This window comes from Heterodontus francisci, chromosome 4 (assembly GCF_036365525.1).
Source record: "Heterodontus francisci isolate sHetFra1 chromosome 4, sHetFra1.hap1, whole genome shotgun sequence".
NCBI classification, from domain to species: domain Eukaryota; kingdom Metazoa; phylum Chordata; class Chondrichthyes; order Heterodontiformes; family Heterodontidae; genus Heterodontus; species Heterodontus francisci.
This window is the reverse complement of record NC_090374.1, coordinates 11894285-11917603: the sequence shown is the minus strand read 5'-3', so window position 1 is coordinate 11917603 and position 23319 is coordinate 11894285. Positions and strand designations below refer to the sequence as shown.

Genomic DNA, 23319 nt, shown 5'->3' with positions numbered 1-23319 from the left:
AAGGAGAGATGTTTAGATTCTCTCTTGTTGGAGATGGCCATTGCCTGGCACTTGTGTGGTGTGAATGTTACTTGCCACTTATCAGCCCAAGCCTGGATATTGTCCAGGTCTTGCTCCATTTCTACATGGACTATTTCAGTATCTGAGGAGTCGCAAATGATGCTGAACATTGTGCAATCATCAGCGAACATCCCCACTTCTGACGTTATGATTGAATTAAGGTCATTAATGAAGCAGCTGAAGATGGTTGGGCTTAGGACAATACCCTGAGAAACTCCTGCAGTGATGTCCTGGAGCGGAGACGATTGACCTCCAATAACCTTATATTCAAATATAAGGAGCAAGGGGGTAACTAGAGAAAGGATTGGCCCACTCAAGGACAAAGGAGGAAAGTTATCCGCAGAGTCAGAGAAAATGGGTCAGATTCTAAACGAGTACTTTGCATCGGTATACACCGAGGAGAGGGACATGAAGGATGTTGAGGTTAGGGACAGATGTTTGATTACTCTAGGTCAAGTCGGCATAAGGATGGAGGAAGTGTTGGGTATTCTAAAAGGCATTAAGGTGGACAAGTCCCCAGGTCCGGATGGGATCTATCCCAGGTTACTGTGGGAAGCGAGAGGGAAAATAGCTGGGGCCTTAACAGATATCTTTGCAGCATCCTTAAACACGGGTGAGGTCCCGGAGGACTGGAGAATTGCTAATGTTGTCCCCTTGTTTAAGAAGGGTAGCAGGGATAATCCAGGTAATTATAGACCGGTGAGCCTGACGTCAGTGGTAGGGAAGCTGCTGGAGAAGTTACTGAGGGATAGGATCTATTCCCATTTGGAAGAAAATGGGCTTATCAGTGATAGGCAACATGGTTTTGTGCAGGGAAGGTCATGTCTTACCAACTTAATAGAATTCTTTGAGGAAGTGACAAAGTTGATTGATGAGGGAAGGGCTGTAGATGTCGTATACATGGACTTCAGTAAGGCGTTTGATAAGGTTCCCCATGGTAGGCTGATGGAGAAAGTGAAGGCGCATGGGGTCCAAAGTGTACTAGCTAGATGGATAAAGAACTGGCTGGGCAACAGGAGACAGAGAGTAGCAGTGGAAGGGAGTTTCTCAAAATGGAGACGTGTGACCAGTGGTGTTCCACAGGGATCCGTGCTGGGACCACTGTTGTTTGTGATATACATAAATGATTTGGAGGAAAGTATAGGTGGTCTGATTCGCAAGTTTGCAGACGACACTAAGATTGGTGGAGTAGCAGATAGTGAAGGGGACTGTCAGAGAATACAGCAGAATATAGATAGCTTGGAGAGTTGGGCAGAGAAATGGCAGATGGAGTTCAATCAGGGCAAATGCGAGGTGATGCATTTTGGAAGATCCAATTCAAGAGTGAACTATACAGTAAATGGAAAGGTCCTGGGGAAAATTGATGTACAGAGAGATTTGGGTGTTCAGGTCCATTGTTCCCTGAAGGTGGTGACGCAGGTCAATAGAGTGGTCAAGAAGGCATACGGCATGCTTTCCTTCATCGGACAGGGTATTGAGTACAAGAGTTGGCAGGTCATGTTACAGTTGTCTTGGACTTTGGTTCGGCCACATTTGGAATACTGCGTGCAGTTCTGGTCGCCACATTACCAAAAGGATGTGGATGCTTTGGAGAGGGTGCAGAGGAGGTTCACCAGGATGTTGCCTGGTATGGAGGGCGCTAGCTATGAAGAGAGGTTGAGTAGATTAGGATTATTTTCATTAGAAAGACGGAGGTTGAGGGGGGACCTGATTGAGGTGTACAAAATCATGAGAGGTATAGACAGGTTGGATAGCAAGAAGCTTTTTCCCCAGAGTGGGGGATTCAATTACTAGGGGTCACGAGTTCAAAGTGAGAGGGGAAAAGTTTAGGGGGGATATGCGTGGAAAGTTCTTTACGCAGAGGGTGGTGGGTGCCTGGAACGCGTTGTCAGCGGAGGTGGTAGACGCGGGCACGATAGCGTCTTTTAAGATGTATCTAGACAGATACATGAATGGGCATGAAGTAAAGAGATACAGACCCTTAGAAAATAGGCGTCATGTTTAGATAGAGGATATTGATCGGCGCAGGCTTGGAGGGCCGAAGGGCCTGTTCCTGTGCTGTAATTTTCTTTGTTCTTAACCACAACCATCTTCCTTTGCGCTGGGTACAATTCCAACCAGCAGAGAGTTTTCCCCCTGAATCCCATTGACTCCAATTTTGCTAGGGCTCCTTAATGCTATACTCGGTCAAATGCTGCCTTGATGTTAAGGGCAGTCACTCTCACCTCGAGTTCAGTTCTTTTGTCCATGTTTGAACCAAGGCCATAATGAGGTCAGGAGCTGAGTGGCCCTGACAGAACCCAAACTGAGCGTCGCTGAGCAGGTTATTGCTAAGCAAGTGCCACTTGATAGCACTGTCAATGACACCTTCCATCACCTTACTGATGATTGAGAGTAGACTGATAGGCCAGTAATTGGTCGGGTTGGATTTGCCCTGCTTTTTGCGTACAGAACATACCTGAGCAATTTTCCACATTGCTGGGTAGATGCCAGTGTTGTAGCTTTATTGGAACAGCTTGGCTAGGGGTGCAGCAAGTTCTGGAGCACAGGTCTTCAGTACTATTGCTGGAATTTTGTCAGGGCCTGTAGCCTTTGCAGTATCCAGTGCCTTCAGTCATTTCTTGATATCACGTGAAGTAAATCGAATTGGCTGAAGACTGGCATCAGTGATGCTGAGGACTTCAGGAGGAGGCTGAGATGCAGCAAACACTCAGCACTGCTGGCCGAAGGTAGCTGCAAATGCTTCCTTATCTTTTGCCTCCCTCACTGATGTGCTGGGGTCCCCCATCATTGAGGATGGGGATATTTGTGGAGCCACCTCCTCCTGTTAGTTGTTTAATTCTCCACCAACATTAACGACTGGATGCGGCAGGACTGCAGAGCTTCGATCTCATCTGTTGGTTGTGGGATCTCTCAGCTCTGTCTGTCACATGCTGCTTACGCTGTTTGGCATGCAAGTTTTCCTGAGTTGTCGCTTCACCAGGCTGACACCTCAGTTTGAGGTATGCCTGGTGCTGCTCCTGGCATGCCAGCCTGCATTTTTCATTGAACCAGAGTTTATCCTCCGGCTTGATGCTAACACTAGAGTCGGGGATATACCAGGCCATGAGGTTACAGATTGCGATTGAGTACAATTCTGCTGTGACTGATGGTCCACAGCATCTCATGGATACCTAGTTTTGCATTGCTCGATCTGTTCAAAATCTATCCCATTTAGTACAGTGGCAGTGCCAGACCACACGATGGAGGGCATCCTCAATGTGAAGACGGGACTTCGTCTCCACAAGGACTGTGCAGTGGTCACTCCTACCAATACTGTCATGGACTGATGCACCTGTGGCAGGCAGATCGGTGAGGACAAGGTCAAGTCTGTTTTTCCCTCGTTAGTTCCCTCACCACCTGCCGCATACCCAGTCTAGCAGATATGATCTTTAGGACTCAGCCAGCTCGGTCAGTAGTGGTGCTACCGAGCCACTCTTGGTGATGGACATTGAAGTCCCCCTCCCACAGTACACTCTGCGCCCTTGCCACCCTCAGTGCTACCTCCAAGTGCTGTTCAACATGGAGGAGTACTGACTCATCAGCTGAGGGAGGGCCGTAGGTGGTAATCAGCAGGAGGTTTCCTTGCTCATGTTTGACCTGATGCCATGAGACTTCATGGGGTCCGGAGTCGATGTTGAGGATTCCCAGGGCAACTCCCTCCCGACAGTATACCACTGTGCCGCCACCTCAGCTGCATCTGTCCTGTTGCTGGGCCAGGACATACCCAGGGATGGTGATGGTGGTGTCTGGGACATTGTCTATAAGCTATGATTCAGTGAGTACGATGATGTCAGGCTGTTGCTTGACTAGTCTGTGGGACAGCTCTCCCAACTTTGGCACAAGGAGGTCTTTGCAGGGTCGACAGGGCTGGGTTTGCCATTGTCCTTTCCGGTGCCTCGGTCGATGTCAGGTGGTCCATCCGGTTTCATTTCTTATTGACTTTTTGGCAGTTAGGTACAACTGAGTGGCTTGCTAAGCCATTGCAGAAGGCATGCAAGAGTCAACCACATTGCTGTGGGTCTGGAGTCACATGTAGGCCAGACCAGGTAAAGACAGCAGATGTCCTTCCCTAAAGGACATTCGTGAACCAGATGGGTTTTTGCGACAATCAACAATGGCTTCATGGCCATCATTAGACTAGCTTTTTAATTCCAGATTTTTTTTTTATTAATTAAAAGTGCACCTTCTGCCCTGGTGGGATTCAAATCATCTCGCCAGAGGATTACCCCGGGTCTCTGGGTTACTAGTCCAGTGACAATACCACTAAGCTACCGCCTCCCCCTTTTTGTCCGCGAGCTGGTTGAAAACTTTTGGCGGGCTGGATTCTGGCCCACGGGCCGTATGCTGGACAACCCTGTTTTAGACTATTTACCCAATCAACTTCAGCCAACTCTCTCCTCATACCTATGTAATGGACTTTGTTTAATTTTATGATTCTTGTTTTGGTCTCAAGTATGTTGCTCTCAAACTTAATATGGAATTCAATTGCGTTATGATCATTTTTTCCAGAGGATCTTTTACTATGAGATTACTAATTAACCCTGCCTCATTACACAATACTGCATCTAAAACAGCTTTTCCCTAGTTGGTTTCAGAGGAGATGTTGAACTGAGACTCGGTCTGTCTGTTCCAGATGTTAAACATTCCACCGCAATGTAAAAGGAGCAGGGAATTCTATTGATGTTCAAGCCACCGTTACTCACACAACCAGCTCAAGCAAAGAAATAGACTGGCTGGTTGTTCACCTCGCTGGCGTGTGTTGGACTCTGCCTGCCTCATCGAAACAACAGGTGGACTCCAAAACCCAATTCCTTGTACAAGAAATGCTTCGACATGTGTTAAACAACTGACTAAATACGAGTATTTCTCCATTTTGCTAACTGTCTTTTTATTCCCGGTCATGTATGAGGCCAGAGAAGATGAACGCCACATTCTGTCGTTCAAATCTCACTTCCGGGTGTCTTCCCTGCCCTATCCAGTTTGTGAAGAGCTGCAAGTATCAGGGTGGAGATGCTGACAAAACAAAGTAAGCATATCTCATTAATTGGTCTTCTAATTAAATACTGCAGCCCTCACCAACCAGAACATTAGCCCCTCGAGCCTGTTCCACCATTCAGATTATGATTGATCTACACTTATCTTCAAGTACCCACCTTTGCCCCACTTCCCCAAGCACCTTTAATTAACAAAAATCTATCAATCTCAGACTAAAAATTAACAAGTTGTCTTAACGTATTAATTGTTGTTTGTGGAAGAGTGTTCTGAACTTCTACCACCATTTGCACATAGAAGTTTACCTAATTTCATTCCTGAAAGGTTTGGCTGCAGCCTTTCGACTATAAACACCCCACCAACCGCTCCCGACCCCCCCACTATCCAGTCCTAGACTCCCCAAGCAGCGGAATAAAAACAAGAAATGCTGGAACCACTCAGCAGGTCTGGCAGCATCAGTGGAAAGAGAAGCAGAGTTAACGTTTCGGGTCCGTGACCCTTCATCGGAAGCAGCGGAAATAGTTTACCTCTATTGATGCTATCTGTTCCCCTTGATATCTTGCAAACTTCGACCAAATCACCCTTTAACCTTCTAAATTCCAGGAATACAACCCGAGCCTGTGTAATCTCTCCTTGTAATTTAACTCTTGGAGTCCAGGAATCATTCCACATGACAAGGCCACTATATCGTTCCTAAGGTGTGGTACCTAGAACTACTTGCAGAAGGGTAACAATTCAGCACTCAGCTGTCAAGCTATATCTTTTTTTTTGTTTTCGGGATGTGGGTCGTCACTGACAAACCCAGCATTTACTGGTCATCAACAATTCAGAGTCTTGGTGGACAATTTCAGATAGGGCAGTTAAGAATCAACCCTGTTGGCATGGTACTGGACTTACTTATAGGCCCAGACTGGGTAATGAGTAAGTTTTCCTCCCTAAAGGACATTAGTGAACCAGTTGGGCTGTTACAATAATCTGACAACTTTTTTTTGTACTGATGCCATATTTTGAAAACCAAATCTAAATTCTCAAACTGCCATGGTGAGATGTGAACTCTCATGCCCAGTAAAGTAACCACTACCCCAAGCATTGCACTGGGCTGTTTCTGCAGCTGAACAATGAATGGCACTGCCTTAATCTGGAAGATTCTTTGAATGCAGCAGTGCCCATCTATGTTTGACAGGGCACAGGTTCCTTTAACAGTCAGTATCACGTTGCTGTTCAGTGACATTGCCACTAACATTCATTTTTGACACCCTAGTATTTGCACCATCCGATGCTGGCTCCCTGAAAGCACAAGTCAACCAGTTCCTCTCTGAGGGAGTGCAATTAAGAGTCATAACGGCAGGAGGTGGCCTTTCGGCCCAGAGCCCATGCGAGCTCTCTGTAGAGCAATCCAATCAGCCCCATTCCCCCGCTCTATCCCTATAGCCCCACAAGCGCCCATCAAATTTCCTTTAGAAATCATTCACCGTCTTTGCCTCCACACCCTCGTAAGCAGCAAGTTTCAGGTCCTTCCTCACATTGCCCCCGCAAATCTGTGTCCCCGAGTGCTTGTACAATCAGCTAATAGGAACAGGTTTTTTTTGTCAACCTTACCTAAACCTGACAATCATACACAATTAACAAATCTCCCCTCTGTTCCTGCTAACTCTTTAGAAATATGCCATTAAGTCTACATTGACTCTCCCTTCCCCTTCCGCCAAAATGCATCACCTCAAACTCCATCTGCCACTTGTCTGCCCATTCTGCTCGTCTATATCATGTTGAAGTCAGTTGGTATCATTCTCACTGCCTGCCACACCTCCAAGTTTGCTATCATTGCCACATTTTGAAAATTTACTCTGTATTCCAATATCCAAGTCACTTCTGAATATGAAAAAAGCAGCGAACTTAACATTGACCCATGGGGAACACCACTATCTACCATCCTCCAGTCGAAAAAATAACCATTTGCCACAGCTCGCTGTTTTCGGTCAGGCCAATATTTTATTCAAACTGACACTATTCTACGAGCCTCAATTTTGTTTAACCAGGCTTTTGTGATACTGTGTCAAAGGCCTTCTTAAAATCCATAGGGACAACATCCATTGCATTCCCTTCATTAACCTTCTCTGTTACTTAATAAAAAAAATTCAATTAGATTCGTCAAACACAATCTGCCTTTTACAAATTCGTACGTCCAAACTCTCCATTTTACCCAATTCTGACTTGTGCATTTCCCCCCTTTTGCTCCACCATTATTGTCCACGTCTTCAGCTGTCTGGGGCCCGAACTCTGGAATTCACTCCTTCAACCACTCTGCCTCTCCATATATCTCTCTTCCTTTAAGACCCTTTTTTTGACCACACCTTTGTTCACCTCCCTCTTCACATGTAAAGACGCAACATAATTGCAAGTTGTTGAAACAAAGCTTGAAGAAATTGATCTGTTTCTTTCACAGCTATCTTTACAGTCCTGCTAACGCAGACTGCACGCTGGAAACGTCTGCAAACTGCACATGCTCAGAAAGTTCCATTCAGCAGAGGTAGAAACAAACGGCAGCTGAATTCAGGTTTTGAGGCCTTGAAGTAAACACTTTAACAAAAGCATTAAAACACACAAAAGACTACTCAATGTGTTAAATTTATTCATGTTGTGAAATATACTATCTTTTTATTTTACAAATTTTATTTTGGACATTAGAAATTTCAGTTACTTCGCAAAAATGGCAAGGCAAAAATTTTACCCAGAAGGTTTTGGGGTAATTTGTTTCCTTCATCAACAAACTAGTGCTAATTGTCCACATCCGATTTATATCAAAACTATGAAACATTTACATTGGAAATCCTATTACAAATGTTGACATTGAGGTTTCATATAAGAACAGAAGGTGCATACGAAAGATTTTTAACCATAAAAGATGCTTATTACATTTACCTGAATGCTGTGCAGATGAAGTGTTCTGTCTCCACGCATTTCCTGTCAATTTTTTCCATCATGAATCTGTCCACATTTATAATGAAAACTGCCAATGATGACAGCTCCCTGAAGATGCAGCAGAGCCCCCAGTGGCAGGATGGTGTGGTTACTGTTACATGACAATTCTACATACTCAGCTCCCACTGTGAATGTGGACATAGCAATTAATATAATGGAAAGGACTGAAGAGACATATTCCCCAGTCCAAATATCCCCCAGTCTTCAACACCGTTTCACTAACAGTACTTAACGGTGTCAGCCGTGGCTTGGTGGATACCACTCTCCCCTCTGAGTCAGAAGACCATGAGGTTCAATCCCAATCCAGAGGAGACATTAAACATAAGCCCTACCTGCTCTCTCAGGTGGAAGGAAATGACACTATATCTGAGAAGAGTTCTTCCCCATGCCCTGCCAACATTTATCCCTCAACCAACATTACAAAAAAAAATGCTCATTATCACACTGCTGCATGTGGGAGCTTACTGTGTGTAAATTCAAGTAGTACTTGGCTGGATGCAAAGTGCTTTGAGACGGCCTGAGGTGAGGAAAGGTGCTATATAAATGCATTTTCCCTCTTTCCTATGCCTAGTATGGACTCCAATCACACCCCCCCCCCACCATATGCATCATCCTATAAAAGTATAAACTATGCAATGAATACCCTGCAGCGAAATGCTACATCCGTCACTTTTACGCATTTACATTATTTGAAATTTAACGTTAGCACGCACTTCCTGACAGCACCAATTGACTTCGTGTAGTCCTATGTGTCACAATTCACCATTACAAATTCCTATGTCCACATTTTGTACGAGAAAGACCCAATTCCTGTAATTCTCCACAAGTGCCAACCAAATTTTTTTCCTCCACCATTGCCCCTGCATAGTGACTAATTTACTCTTGAAAATAAGCAGTTAACCAAAATTTAAAGGAACAAAATTTACTTATTTTGAAATAGTAATTGTAGTCATCCATTTAACCATTGTTTGTGCCTTTTAGTGCCTTCAATTACTATTTTACTCAAAGACCTCGGCGACTCCCAAAGCTCAGGGTTTGGAGTAAATATTTTTTGCCCATCAAAGCACCAGTTTGTTACGTTGAAAAATATTTTTTTCTTTAGAGCCGAGCAGTTTCTCAAAGTTCTCAAAGACTTTTTCAGGTATTTGAAGACAAAACTACAGCGCAACCTTTAAAAGCTTTATTAAAGATTAAGTTCAAAAAGTGTTTTATGAAAAAAAGACTCTAAGCGCCTGAGGGAAAAAAAACAATTATATGCCTGTTGCAGCCTTTGTTTTGTGTTTATAAACTGCAGAGTACATGCAAGGAGAAAGTGAGATTCATTCATGTAATGTTATTTCAGTTATTTCAATGCTCAACCTAAATTGCGCTGTTATATACGTTATAGGTATATATTTACATTAATGTATCCAGTTACTCTGCAATGAGTAGCCTATTGCTATATTTTATATATACATATATCACCTACCGATATTTACAATCATTTGGCTGAAAACCATGCAACATACCCTGGATAGTAAAGTCAGCTTAGCGTCAATGGAAAACCTCTGAGACAAAATAATCCAGGGCAAAAGAATTGTCACTTGGAAAATCATGGGTTAATAAATGACAGCGAGCACATATTTGTTGAAAGAAAATGGTATCCGATTAACCTGATTGAGTTCTTTGATGAAGTAATAGAACAGTGGATGAGGACAGTGCACTTGACGTGCATACGAACTTTAAAAAGATAAAAGCAAAATACTGCAGATGCTGGAAATCTGAAATAAAAACAAGAAATGCTGGAAATACTCAGCAGGTCTGGCAGCATCTGTGGATAGAGAAGCAGAGTTAACGTTTCAGGTCAGTCCTGAAACGTTAACTCTGCTTCTCTCTCCACAGATGCTGCCAGACCTGCTGAGTATTTCCAGCATTTCTTGTTTTTATGAACTTTAGAAAGACCTTTGATAAGTATATCACAGACTTGACAGAAAAATTAAACCACATGGAATTAAAGGAACAGTAGCAGTGCGGATAGGATTAAAATTGGCTGAATAGAAAGCAGAGAGCAGTGATGAACAGTTGTTCTTCAGACTGGAAGGAAGTATACAGCGGTGTCCCCCAGGGGTCAGTATTCGGACCCCCTGCTCTTTCTTATATATATTAATGACCTGCACTTGGGTGTACAGGATATCATTTCAAAATCTGCAGATGACACAAAACTAAGACATGTAGTAGTGAGGATAGTGAAAGATTTCAGGAGGACATGGGCAGACTGGAAAATTAGCGTACCTGAACCCCCTGTAATCCCTAAAGATTCTAAACTTTACTCACACATTAATGTCCTTAAGCCCCCTGCAATCCCTACAGATTCTATACAGTACCCAGATATTAATGCACCTAAACCCACTGCAGTGCCATAGAATCTATACCCCAAGATTTTACTGCACCTGACACCACTGCAGCTTCTATAGATTCTATACATTACCTGGATATTAATGTACCTGACCCCTTGTAATCCCTACAGGTTCTGTACATTACCCAGATATTAATGTACCTGGAACTCCTGCAACCTCTATAGATTCTACACATCACCCAGATATTAACATACCAAAACCACTTACAATCTCAACAGCTTCTATACAGTCCCCAGATATCAATGTACGTGAACCCTTACAATCCCTATAGATTCTATGCAATCCCAAAAATTAATGTACCCCACTGCAGTCCCTATTGATTCCATGCATTAGCTAAACATTAATGATGAGAACCCACTGCAGTCCCTGTAGAGTCCATTGATCGCCTGGACACTAATACACCTGAACCCCCCGCAACCTCCATAAATTCTATACATTAGCTGCCTATTAATGTAACTGAATCCTCTATAGTCTATAGATTCTATACATTCCCTAAATACCAATGTACCTGAATCCCTGCAGTCGCCATTCTATTCATTTCCCAGACTCTACAGATTCCACAAGTTACATGATTAAAGTACCCAAACTTCCGACAGTCTATAGATTCTATACGTTACCTGGCTGTATATATGTTAACCCATTTACCTGAAAATTCGGCGGCGGGTGGGCTGCTCCGCGGTTGCCTCAGGGGCTCCTGTTGCTGGATGCTGCTCTTCACATGGATCCCGTTGCCCTGCACGATCGCCGCCCCATTGGCGGTCCCAGCTCCAGGCCCAAGAACACCTCCAGGCCCCGGGCCCGCGCACAGCCCGTTCTCCTGCGCGCCGTCGCCGTGTCCCTGGGCCCGCACGCCGGGGCCCGGGGCCTGCGGGGCGGCACCGAATCCCCGGCCTCGGCCGCGACCCGCTCCCGGTGCCCGGTCGAAAGCGGCGGGTTTGCCGCCCTCCATCGTCCGTTACCGTTTGCGCCTCCACTTCCGGCGGAAGCCGCTCGCGCTGTCCGGCCGCATCCGGTTCAAAACAAAACAACCGGAAATGCGCCACAATCGACGCAGCCGCCGCCGCCGCTGCGCTTCCGGTGGCAGACGCCACAGCCGTGCTGGGGGAGGCAAGAGCAGCCGACACCGCAGTCCTTCCTGTCCGCACTCCCACTCCGTACGCCACCGTGCGGCCCATCGTAGCTTTTTTTTCCCCAAAATATACTTTATTCATAAAAATCTGTAAAAATTACATTGCCAAACAGTTTCCAAACAGCACCAAAAAATACAAACATTGCAAAAGAGATCAGTTTCTTTCAATAATGTCATGAGTTTCTTCCCAACCCTTCCGTTTCACAATTGTCATGTCAATTCCACTTTTACATTTACAGCAATTGAGAATATTAACGATACAGTTCGAGGGGTTTCCCATGGATCCAGCCCCTCAGTCCAGCTTGGTGGGGGGACCTTACACTGTGGTCTTTCCCCATTGAGCCTTTGCTGCGGCTGCCCCAAGCTTTAGTGCGTCCCTCAGCACGTAGTCCTGGACCTTGGAATGTGCCAGTCTGCAGCATTCGGTGGTGGACAACTCTTTGCGCTGGAAGACCAGCAAGTTTCGGGCAGACCAAAGGGCGTCTTTCACCGAATTGATAGTCCTCCAGCAGCAGTTGATGTTTGTCTCGGTGTGCGTCCCTGGGAACAGCCCGAAGAGCACAGACTCCTGTGTTACAGAGCTGCTTGGGATGAACCTTGACAAAAACCACTGCATCTCTTTCCACACCTGCTTTGCAAAGGCACATTCCAGGAGGAGGTGGGCGACCGTCTCTTCCCCACCACAGCCAACGCGGGGGCACTGTGCGGAGGGGGCGAGACTTCGGGTGTGCATGAAGGATCTGACGGGGAGGGCCCTTCTCACCACCAGCCAAGCTACGTCTTGGTGCTTGTTTGAAAGTTCTGGTGATGAGGCATTCCGCCAAATGACTTTGACGGTCTGCTCGGGGAACCATCCGACAGGATCCACCGTTTCCTTTTCCCGTAGGGCCTTGAGGACATTCCGTGCAGACCACCGCCTGATGGACCGGTGGTCAAAGGTGTTTTTCCGCAGAAACTGCTCCACGAAGGATAGGTGGTACGGCGCCGCCCAACTGCACGGAGCGTTCCGCGGCAATGTGACCAGGCCCATCCTTCGCAACACCGGGGACAGATAGAACCTCAGCACGTAGTGACACTTGGAGTTTGCGTACTGGGGATCTACACATAGCTTGATGCAGCCGCACACGAAGGTGGTCATCAGGATGAGGGCCACGTTGGGTACATTTTTCCCGCCCATGTCCAGAGATTTGAACATCGTGTCCCTCCGGACCCGGTCCATTTTAGATCCCCAGACGAAGCGGAAAATGGCTCGGGTGACTGCCACGGCGCAGGAGTGGGGTATGGGCCAGACCTGCGCCACGTAGAGCAACAACGTGAGCGCCTCGCACCTGATGACCAGGTTCTTACCCACAATGGAGAGAGATCGCTGCCCCCACATGCCCAACTTTTGTCGTACCTTGGCTACTCGCTCCTCCCATGTTTTGGTGCACGCCCCGGCACTTCCGAACCATATCCCCAGCACCTTCAGGTAATCTGACCTGACGGTGAAGGGGACAAAGGATCGGTCAGCCCAGTTCCCAAAGAACATGGCCTCGCTCTTGCCGTGGTTAACTTTGGCTCCCGAGGCCAGTTCGAACTGGTCGCAGATGCTCATCAGTCTGCGCACGGACAGCGGATCCGAGCAGAAGACGGCGACGTCATCCATGTACAGGGAGGTTTTGACCTGAGTGCCTCCGCTGCCTGGGATTGTCACCCCTCTTATGCTCGCATCCTTCCTAATAGACTCAGCAAAGGGTTCAATACAGCAAACAAACAAGACCGGGGACAGAGGACAGCCCTGTCTGACTCGCCATCGTAGCTACTACAATAAATTGCTTAGTTGCCTCCCAGCGCCCTCTGTAGGTGGATGGTGAGAGAAATATGAATTTCTTTCATGCCTTTCACGATCAGGGCATCCCAAAAGTGCTTTACAGGCAATGAAGTACTTTTGAAATATAGTCACTGTTGTCACGTAGATAATACTGCAACCTCCGGTTTCATGAAGAATTGTGGATGCTTTAGAATAATATGGCGCAGAAAGAGGTCATTTGGCCCTTTTTTAATTCTTTCATGCGATGTGGGCGTCACTGGCAGGTCAGCATTTGTTCTCATGTTGTACATCTCTGCCCCATGGTACAGCTTTCCAATTAATCCCACTCCATCTGCACTTTCCCCATGGCCATTCAATTTTTATTTATCCCATGAAGTGTTTATCCAATTGTCTATCGAATGTTACTTTTGCATCTGCTTCCAACACCCTTACTGGCAGTGCACTCCAGATCATAACAATTCACTGTGTGAAAAATATTTCTACTCCTCACCCCTTTGGTTCTTTCACCATTTGCTTTAAATCTGTGTCCAAGAGGCAGTTACACCCCTTAGGCTGAGTTCTTCAGATTTGGTCTGGTCCCAGAGACAAGAGGGTATGACTACAGGTGAGGCAGGTATGAGGATCCAGAAGGTAGCAATGAAGGAGCGTCAGCCCTTGCACTTGTCCAATAGATCTGAGGTTCTTGCAGCTTGTGCGGTCAAGAGCAGTGACTGCAGAGAGGATGAGAAAACTGGTGCAGGGGGCCTTTCAAGTGGGAGGGGTACTCCCAATGTAATAATAGTAGGCGACAGTACAGTTCTGGGGATGGATTCTGTTCTCTGCAGCCAACAGCGTGAGTCCCGAAGGCTGTACCAGGGTTAAGGACAACTCCTTGGAGCTTGGAGTGGGAGAGGAAGGATCCGGTTGTCGTGGTCCATGTGGGTACCAACGACATAGGTAGGACTAAGAGAGAGGTTCTGTTGAGGGACAATGAGCAGCCAGGGGCTAAATTAAAAAGCAGAACCACGATGGTAATAATCTCTGGATTACTACCTGAGCCACGAGCAAACTGGTAAATAAGATCAGAGAGGTGAATGCGTGGCTCAAAGATTGGTGTGTGAGAAATGGATTTCAATTCATGGGGCACTGGCACTAGTACTGGGGAAAATGGGAGCCGTAGCGTTGGGACGGTCTACGCCTGAAACATGCTGGGACTGGTGTTCTGGCGAGTCATATAATTAGTGTGGTAGAGAGGGTTTTAAACTAAATAGTTTGGTGGGGGAATGGGTTCAGGTGAAGTGAAATTTAGAAAGTTAAAGAGAAAAGACAAGGCAATAGAGCAGGGTGGCAATATGGTAATGATAACCAGAGTGTGACAGGGCAGGGACAGGATGTACAAACATAAGAGTGTTCCTGAAACAAGGTCAGCATAGGGAAAAATGTTAAAAGACAGAATTAAAGACTTTTTATCTGAATGCATGCAGCATTTGTAACAAAATGGATGAATTGATAGCGTAAATCTCAGCTCCAGGACATTACTGCAGGAGTTCCTCAGGGTAGTGTCCTAGGCCCAACCATCTTCAGCTGCTTCATCAATGACCTTCCTTCAATCATAAGGTCAGAAGTGAGGATGTTCACTGATGATTGCACAATGTTCAGCACCATTCGTGACTCCTCAGATACTGAAGCAGTCCATGTAGAAATGCAGCAAGACCTGGACAATATCCAGGCTTGGGCTGATAAGTGGCAAGTAACATTCACGCCACACAAGTGCCAGGCAATGACCATCACAAACAAGAGAGAATCTAACCATCTCCCTATGACATTCAATGGCACTACCATCACTGAATCCCCCACTATCAACATCCTGGGGGTTACCATTGACCAGAAACTGAACTGGACCAGCCATATAAATACTGTGGCTACAAGAGCAGGTCAGAGGCTGGGAATCCTGCGGTGAGTAACTCACCTCCTGACTCCCCAAAGCCTCTCCACCATCTACAAGGCACAAGTCAGGATTGTGATGGAATACTCTCCACTTGCCTGGATGGGTGCAGCTCCAACAACACTCAAGAAGCTCGACACCATCCAGGGCAAAGCAGCCTACTTGATTGGCATCCCATCCACTAGCTTCAACATTCACTCCCTCCACCACTGACACACAGTGGCAGCAGTGTGTACCATCTACAAGATGCACTGCAGCAACTCACCAAGGCTCCTTCAACAGCACCTTCCAAATCCATGACCACTACCACCTAGAAGGACAAGGGTAGCAGATGCATGGGAACACCACCACCTGCAAGTTCCCCTCCAAGTCACACACCATCCTGACTTGGAACTATATCGCCGTTCCTTCACTGTCACTGGGTCAAAATCCTGGAACTCCCTTCCTAACAGCACTGTGGGTATACCTACCCCACATGGACTGCAGCGGTTCAAGAAGGCAGCTCATCACCACTTTCTCAAGGGCAATTAGGGATGGGCAATAAATGCTGGCCTTCCCAGCGACGCCCACATCCCATGAAATTACTAAATAAATAAATAAATAGAAATAAATGGGTATGATGTAATAGCCATTCCAGACACATGGTTGCAAAGTGACAGAAGTTGGGAACTAAATATTCAAGGCATGTGGCAATTTCAGAAGGACAGGAGGAAAGGAAAAGCAGGTGGGGTGGCTCTGTTAATAAAGGATGAGGTCAATACAGTAGTGAGAATTGATCTTGGCTTGCATGATCAAATGTAGAATCAGTTTGAGTGGAGATTAGAAATAGCAAAGGAAAGAAGTCACTGGCGGGAGTATATGAAGAGCACACAAAAAAAGATATAGATCGATTAAGCGAGTGGGCAAAAATTTGACATGTGGAGTATTATTCTTCTTTGGCCTCCTTATCTTGAGAGACAATGGGTAAGCGCCTGGAGGTGGTCAGTGGTTTGTGAAGCAGCGCCTGGAATGGCTATAAAGGCCAATTCTAGAGTGACAGACTCTTCCACAGGTGCTGCAGATAAAATTGGTTGTCGGGGCTGTTACACAGTTGGCTCTCTCCTTGCGCTTCTGTCTTTTTTCCTGTCAACAGCTAAGTCTCTTCGACACGCCACACTTTAGCCCCGCTTTTATGGCTGCCCGCCAGCTCTGGCGATCACTGGCAACTGACTCACACGACTTGTGATCAATTTCACAGGACTTCATGTCGCGTTTGCAGATGTCTTTAAAGCGGAGACATGGACGGCCGGTGGGTCTGATACCAGTGACGAGCTCGCTGTACAATGTGTCCTTGGGGATCCTGCCATCTTCCATGCGGCTCACATGGCCAAGCCATCTCAAGCGCCGTTGGCTCAGTAGGGCGTATATGCTGGGGATGTTAGCCGCCTCGAGGACTTCTGTGTTGGAGATACGATCCTGCCACCTGATGCCAAGGATTCTCCGGAGGCAGCGAAGATGGAATGAATTGAGACGTCGCTCTTGGCTGACATACGTTGTCCAGGCCTCGCTGCCGTAGAGCAAGGTACTGAGGACACAGGCTTGATACACTTGGACTTTTGTGTTTTGTGTTTTGGAGTATAATGTGGGAAAATGTGAGGTTGTCTACTTTGGCAGTAAGAATAGAAAAGCAGAATATTATTTACATGGAGAGAGACTGCAGATGATTCATTTTGGGAGGAAGAACACGGAGAGATAACATAAAATAAAGGGTACAATTCTAAAGTGGGTACAGGAGCAGAGGGTCCTGGGTGTATATGTGCATAAATCATTGCTGGTGGCAGGACAGGTTGAGAGTACAGTTAATAGAGCATACAGTATCCTGGGCTGCATTATTCGGACTAAAGCAAGGAAGTTATGTTAAACTTGTTTAACACACTTGTTCGGCCTCAAGTGGAGTATTGAGTCCAGTTTTGGGCACCACACTTTAGGAATGATATGAAGGCATTAGAGAGGGTGCAGAAAAGAAGGACAAGAATGGTTCCAGGGATGAGGAACTTCAGTTACGTGGATAGATTGGAGAAGCTGGGACTGTTTTCCTTGAAGAAGAGAAGGTTAGGAGGAGATTTGATAGAGGTATTAAACATTATGAGGAGTCTGGACAGAATGGATAGGAAAAAAGTATTCCTATTAGTGGAAAGATCAATAACAAGAAGGCACAGATTTAAGGATATAAGGAAATGACAGCATGCAGAAAAACCTTTTCACGCAGCGAGTGTTATGTTCTGGAATGCACTGCCTGAGAGGGCAGTGGAGGCAGATTCAATCGAGGCATTCAAAAGGGAATTGGATTATTATCTGAAAAGGAGGAATGTGCAGAAGGCTGGGGGAGTGGCACTAGGCAAATTGCTCTTTCGGAGAGCTGGAGCAGACACGATGACCGAATGGCCTCCTTCCGTGGAGTAACAATTCTGTGATTCTGAGAATGCTGCGGTACAGAGGGATCTGGGTGTTCTTGTACACAATAAGTTAGCGTGCAGGTACAGCAAGGAATTATGAATGCAAATAGAATGCTGGCATTTATTGCAAGGGGGTTGGAGTATAAAAAATAGGGAAGTCTTGGTACAACAATACGGGGCATTGGTGAGACCACACCTAGAGTACTTTGTAAACTTTTGGCCTCCTTACGTAAGGAGAGACATACATGCAGTGGAGGCAGTTCAGAGAAGGTTCACCAAGCTGATTCCTGGGATGAAGGGGTTGTCTTATGAGGAAATTTTGAGCAGGTTGGGCCTATGCTCATTGGAGTTTAGAAGAATGAGAGGTGATCTTATTGAAATGTATAAGATTCTGAGGGGGGGACTTGACAGGGTAGCTGCTGAGAGGATGTTTCCCCTTGTGGGGGAATCTCGAACTAGGGGACACAGTTTCAGAATAAGGGGTCTTCCATTTAAAACAGAGATGAGGAGGAATTTCCTTTCACAGATGGTCATTAATCTTCGGAATTCTCTTCCCCGGAGAGCAGTGGTGGCTGGGACATTCAATATACGCTGAGTTAGATTTTTGATCTACAAGGGAGTCAAGGGTTTTGGAGGGGCTGGCAGGAAAGTGGAGTTGAGGCCACAATCAGATCAGTCATGAATATTTCTTATGCTCTTATAACCTCACGTTGCCAATTCTTCTGCCAGAGGAATCAATCCTTAATTACTCGACCAAAAAATGCTCTTTATTTTGAACATCTCTATTTAATCTCCCCTTAACCTTCCTTGTTTGAAGAAAAACAATCCCAACTTCTCCAATCTCTCCACATGAATGAAGTTCCTCATCCCTGGTGCCATTCTCATGAATCCTCTTTGCTCCCTCACCAAGGCATACTTGTTAAAGTGCAGTGCCCAGAATTGGTCACAATACTCCAGCTGAGGCCTAACCAGTGTTTTATAAAGGTAATGTCCTAGATTTTGTACTCTATGTCTCTATAATAGATCCAGGTTAGGAGTGGAATAGAGATTTACTGAAAATGTTTTGCTGCAAAGGGCAGTCGGGTATTAAGCCAAATAGACTGAACACATGCAGGGAGGATGTTCCCGATGACTGGGGAGTCCAGAACCAGGTGTCACAGTCTCAGCATACGGGGTATGCCATTTAGAACCGAGATGAGGAGAAATTTCTTCACTCAGAGGGTGGTGAACCTGTGAAATTCTCTATCGCAAAAGGCAGTGGAGGCCAAGTCATTACATATATTCAAGAAGGAGAAAGATATATTTCTTAATGCCAAAGGGATCAAGGGATAGGGGAGAAAGCGGGAACAGGATACTGAATTAGACAATCAGCCATGATCTTTTTTGAATGGCGGAGCAGGCTCGAAGGGCCGAATGGCCTACTCCTGTTCCTATTTTCTATGTTTCTATGATAAAAAGAAAGACTTTCATTTCTGTAGCTCCTTTCATGATCTCAAGACAACCCTGTTGTAATGTAGGAAATGCAGTAACCAAATTTACGCACAGCAAGGCCCCACAAACAGCAATGTGATAATGACCAGATAATCTGTTTTAGTGATGTTGGTTTAGGGATAAATATTGGCCAGGGCACTGGGGAGACCTCCCCTGCTTTTCTTTGAAAATCTTCTTTGAAATAGGGCCTCTTTTTAACGTCCCATCTGAAAAATGGCACCTCCAACAGTGCAGCACTCCCTCAATACTGCACTGGGGGTGTCAGCCTAGATTTGGAACCACATTTTACAGAGTGTTTTAAAAATTCACCAGAAGAAGTTCCAACATCATTTGTGAGGAAAAGTTTGAAAGCAAAATGTTTTTAAAATATTCTTGTTTGGATCTTTTTCTCTTCAAAATAGTATCTTTTTAAAATATTTTTGTTTTTCAATGCAGCTGACTACGATAACACTGTGTAACCAGCACTACACTAGATAGCTGATCTTGTGTGGACAACCTGCAGAAGGTTCAGTACATCCCTGTGTAGTGAGCTACCCAGATTCAGCTGATTAATGTGCAGCATCTAGGATACGTGCTGGCACAGTAGCATAGTGGGTTTATTACTGAGCTAGTAATCTAGAGGCCTGGCTTAATCATCAGACAGACGGGTTCAAATCCCACCATAGCAGCTGGGGAGTTTAAGTTCAATTAAGTCCATAAATCTGGCATCAAAGAGCTAGTCTCAGTAATGGTGACCATGAAACTACTGAATGGGTTTATATCTGGTTCATCAATTCCGTTTACAAGAGGAAATCTGCTGTCCTTACCCAGTCTGGCCTCAACGTGACTCCAAGCCCTAACAATATGGTCGACTATGAAATGGCCCAACAAGGTGGCAGTTCTCCAGGGCAGTTACAGATGGACAATAAGTGCTGGACTGGCCCACATCCTGTGAAGGAATAAACGCAGTGGGAGAATCTCTGAGACTTGGCTTTGCGCCTCTGCACTTAAAAAGACTGGGAGAGAGAGAGAGGCAAACAGAAATTCTGTTTATCTGGAGTTCTTCCAAGTTGGTTTTGGTTTCAGACTTCTGACTGAAAAACACGCTGCCTGTTCCCCATGTGTGTCCTGCTCCCTCTTCCCAGTGCCACTGTCTGTGTATTCAGGTTTAGCAACCACACAAGTTCTAATGACCACTCTATAGCCTGTACATTCCATTACTGTCTGCAACCTCTAATCTGAACAGCAAAATACAGCCTGTTGACCCATTGTACTACTGTCCTACAGTTTCATATACTTGGCTTCCTGCGTACTGTGGGGCCCAGTGATTCCTTTATCAGTACTTACATAGACAGCCATAAAAACAGGGCTAAAATGTGGCGATTCGAAGAGACTTAGTAGTTGGCAGGAAAAAAGACAGAGGCGCAAGGGGAGAGCCAACTGTGCAACAGCCCCGACAAACAAATTTCTCTGCAGCACCTGTGGAAGAGCCTGTCACTCTAGAATTGGCCTTTATAGCCACTCCAGGCGCTGCTTCACAAACCACTGACCACCTCCAGGCACGTATCCATTGTCTCTCGAGATAAGGAGGCCCAAAAGAAAGAAACATAGATAACACACACAACAATTACCAGAAACCAACAACTCAAAAATATGTGGAATTTTGGCCTCTCTTTTGTTATGAAATCATTTCACATTTAAAACGGGGGCCTCACTTTGAAAAGGGGAAATATACACTGAAATACTTCCCTCTAAAAACGAGGGTCTATTTAATGCTAGGCTTCCATATATCGAACAGATAACAGATCCACTCCAACGAGCTGTGTTTATCCATATTTTCTGATGGGAAGAGCTGACAAATTGTTTTACATAGAGTTATGTTGAGCCTCCAGCACAGAAAAAGGCCATTCAGCCCAAATGGGCCATGCTGGTTTTTATACCTTGCACAAGCCTCCTCCCACCCTCGTCATCTCACCCTATCAACATATCTTTCTATTCCTTTCTCCCTCATGTATTTATCCAGCTTCCCCTTAAATACATCTATGCTATCCACCTTAACTACTCTCTGTGGTAGTGAGTTCCATGTTTTAACCACACTCTGGGTAAGAGACTTCTTCTGAATTCCTTACTGGATTATTTTTTTTTCCCCAAAAATATGCTTTATTCATAAGATTTGTAAAAATATATCACAAAACAATTCAAGTTGGACATTTCACAAAGTGCAATAGGATCAGTTTCTTTCAATACCTTTGCCATTTCAAGTTATATTAACAATGCAAATTTGCATTACATACCAAAAAACATTCTCTGTTGTATACAGCCTGAAGGGTTTTACACAGGTTCCAGCCCTGCGATTCACTATGACGGGAGGACCTTACACAGTGGTCTTTCCCCATTGAGCCTTTGCTGCGTCTGCCCCAAGCTTTACTGCATCCCTCAGCACATAGTCCTGGACCTTGGAATGTGCCAGTCTGCAACACTCGGTTGGCGATAGCTCTTTGCACTGGAAGACCAGCAGGTTTTGGGCAGACCAAAGAGCATCTTTCACTGAGTTGATGGTCCTCCAGCAGCAGTTGATGTGTATGTCAGTGTGAGTCCCTGGGAACAGCCCATAGAGCAGAGAGTCCTGCGTTACGGAGCTGCACAAAAAAACCACTGCATCTCTTTCCACACTTGCTTTGCAAAGGCATATTCTAGAAAGAGGTGGGCAACAGTCTCTTCCCCACCGCAGCCGCCTCAAGGGCAGCGTGCGTAGGCAGTGAGATCCCGAGCATACAGGAAGGATCTCACCTCCAGCCAAGCTACGTCTTGGTGCTTGTTTGAAACTTTTGGCAATGAGGCATTCTGCCAATTGACTTTGTCCACTGAGGGAACCATCCGACAGGATCCACCATCTCCTTTTCCTACAGGGCCTCGAGGGCATTATGTGCGGACCACTGTCTGACGCACTTGTGGTCAAAGGTGTTTTTCTGTAAAAACCTTTCCACGAGGGACAGATGGTACGGCACGGTCCAACTGAATGGAGTGTTGCACGGCAACGGGGCCAGACCTTATATTTGTGGCCACTGGTTCTGGTCCCCACGCCCCCAGAAGTGGAAACATCTTTTCCACGTCTACCCTATCGAACCCCTTCATAGACTTGAAGAGCTCAAACAGGTCACCCCTCAGCCATCTCTTTTCTAGCAAGTCGGGCCTGTTCCGGCTTTCCTGATAGGTTTTCCTGACAAGCTATTGGGATGATGTGGGAACTGTGATTGACGTTAGGAAGTGTGCTCACTACATTTTTTTATTTATTCGGGGGATGTGGGCATCACTGGCCAGGCCAGTATTTATTGCCCATTCCTAAATGCCCTCGAGAAGGTGGTGGTGAGCTGCTTTCTTGAACCGCTGCAGTCCATGTGGGGTAGGTACACCCACAGTGCTGTTTGGAAGGAAGTTCCAGGATTTTGATCCAGTGACAGTGAAGGGACGGCGATATAGTTCCAAGTCAGGATGGTGTGTGGCTTGGAGGGGAACTTGCAGGTGGTGGTGTTCCCATGCATCTGCTGCCCTTGTCCTTCTAGCTGGTAGAGGTCGTAGGTTTGGAAGGTGCTGTCAAAGCTGCCTTGGTGCATTGCTGCAGTATATCTTGTAGATGGTACACACTGCTGCCACTGTGGTGGTGGAGGGAGTGAATGTTGAAGGTGGTGGATGTTGTCGATGGGGTGCCAATCAAGCGGGCTGCTTTGTCCTGGATGGTGTCAAGCTTCTTGAGTGTTGTTGGAGCTGCACCTATCCAGGCAAGTGGAGAGTATTCCATCACACTCCTGATTTGTGCCTTGTAGATGGTGGACAGGCTTTGGGGAGTTAGGAGGTGAGTTATTCGCCGCAGAATTCCTAGCCTCTGACCTGTGCTGTAGCTACAACATTTACATGGATGGTCCAGTTCAGTTTCATCCCCCAGGATGTTAATAGTGGGGGATTCAGCGATGGTAATGCCATTGAATGTCAAGGGGAGATGGTTAGATTCTCTCTTGTTGGAGATGGTCATTGCCTGGCACTTGTGTGGCATGAATGTTACTTGCCACTTATCAGCCCAAGCC

General features: G+C 45.9%; 1 protein-coding gene across 1 annotated transcript in view; it reads right to left on the bottom strand.

Moving 5' to 3' along the window:
- paip1 (poly(A) binding protein interacting protein 1) overlaps positions 1-11527 on the bottom strand; it is a 70453-nt gene extending 58926 nt beyond the window's left edge. The window contains exon 1 of the mRNA XM_068029140.1: positions 11115-11527. Within this exon, the coding sequence (XP_067885241.1) occupies positions 11115-11418 (304 nt within the window). The 5' untranslated portion in view covers positions 11419-11527. The remainder of the gene's footprint in view (positions 1-11114) is intronic.
- Positions 11528-23319: the final 11792 nt, after the last annotated feature.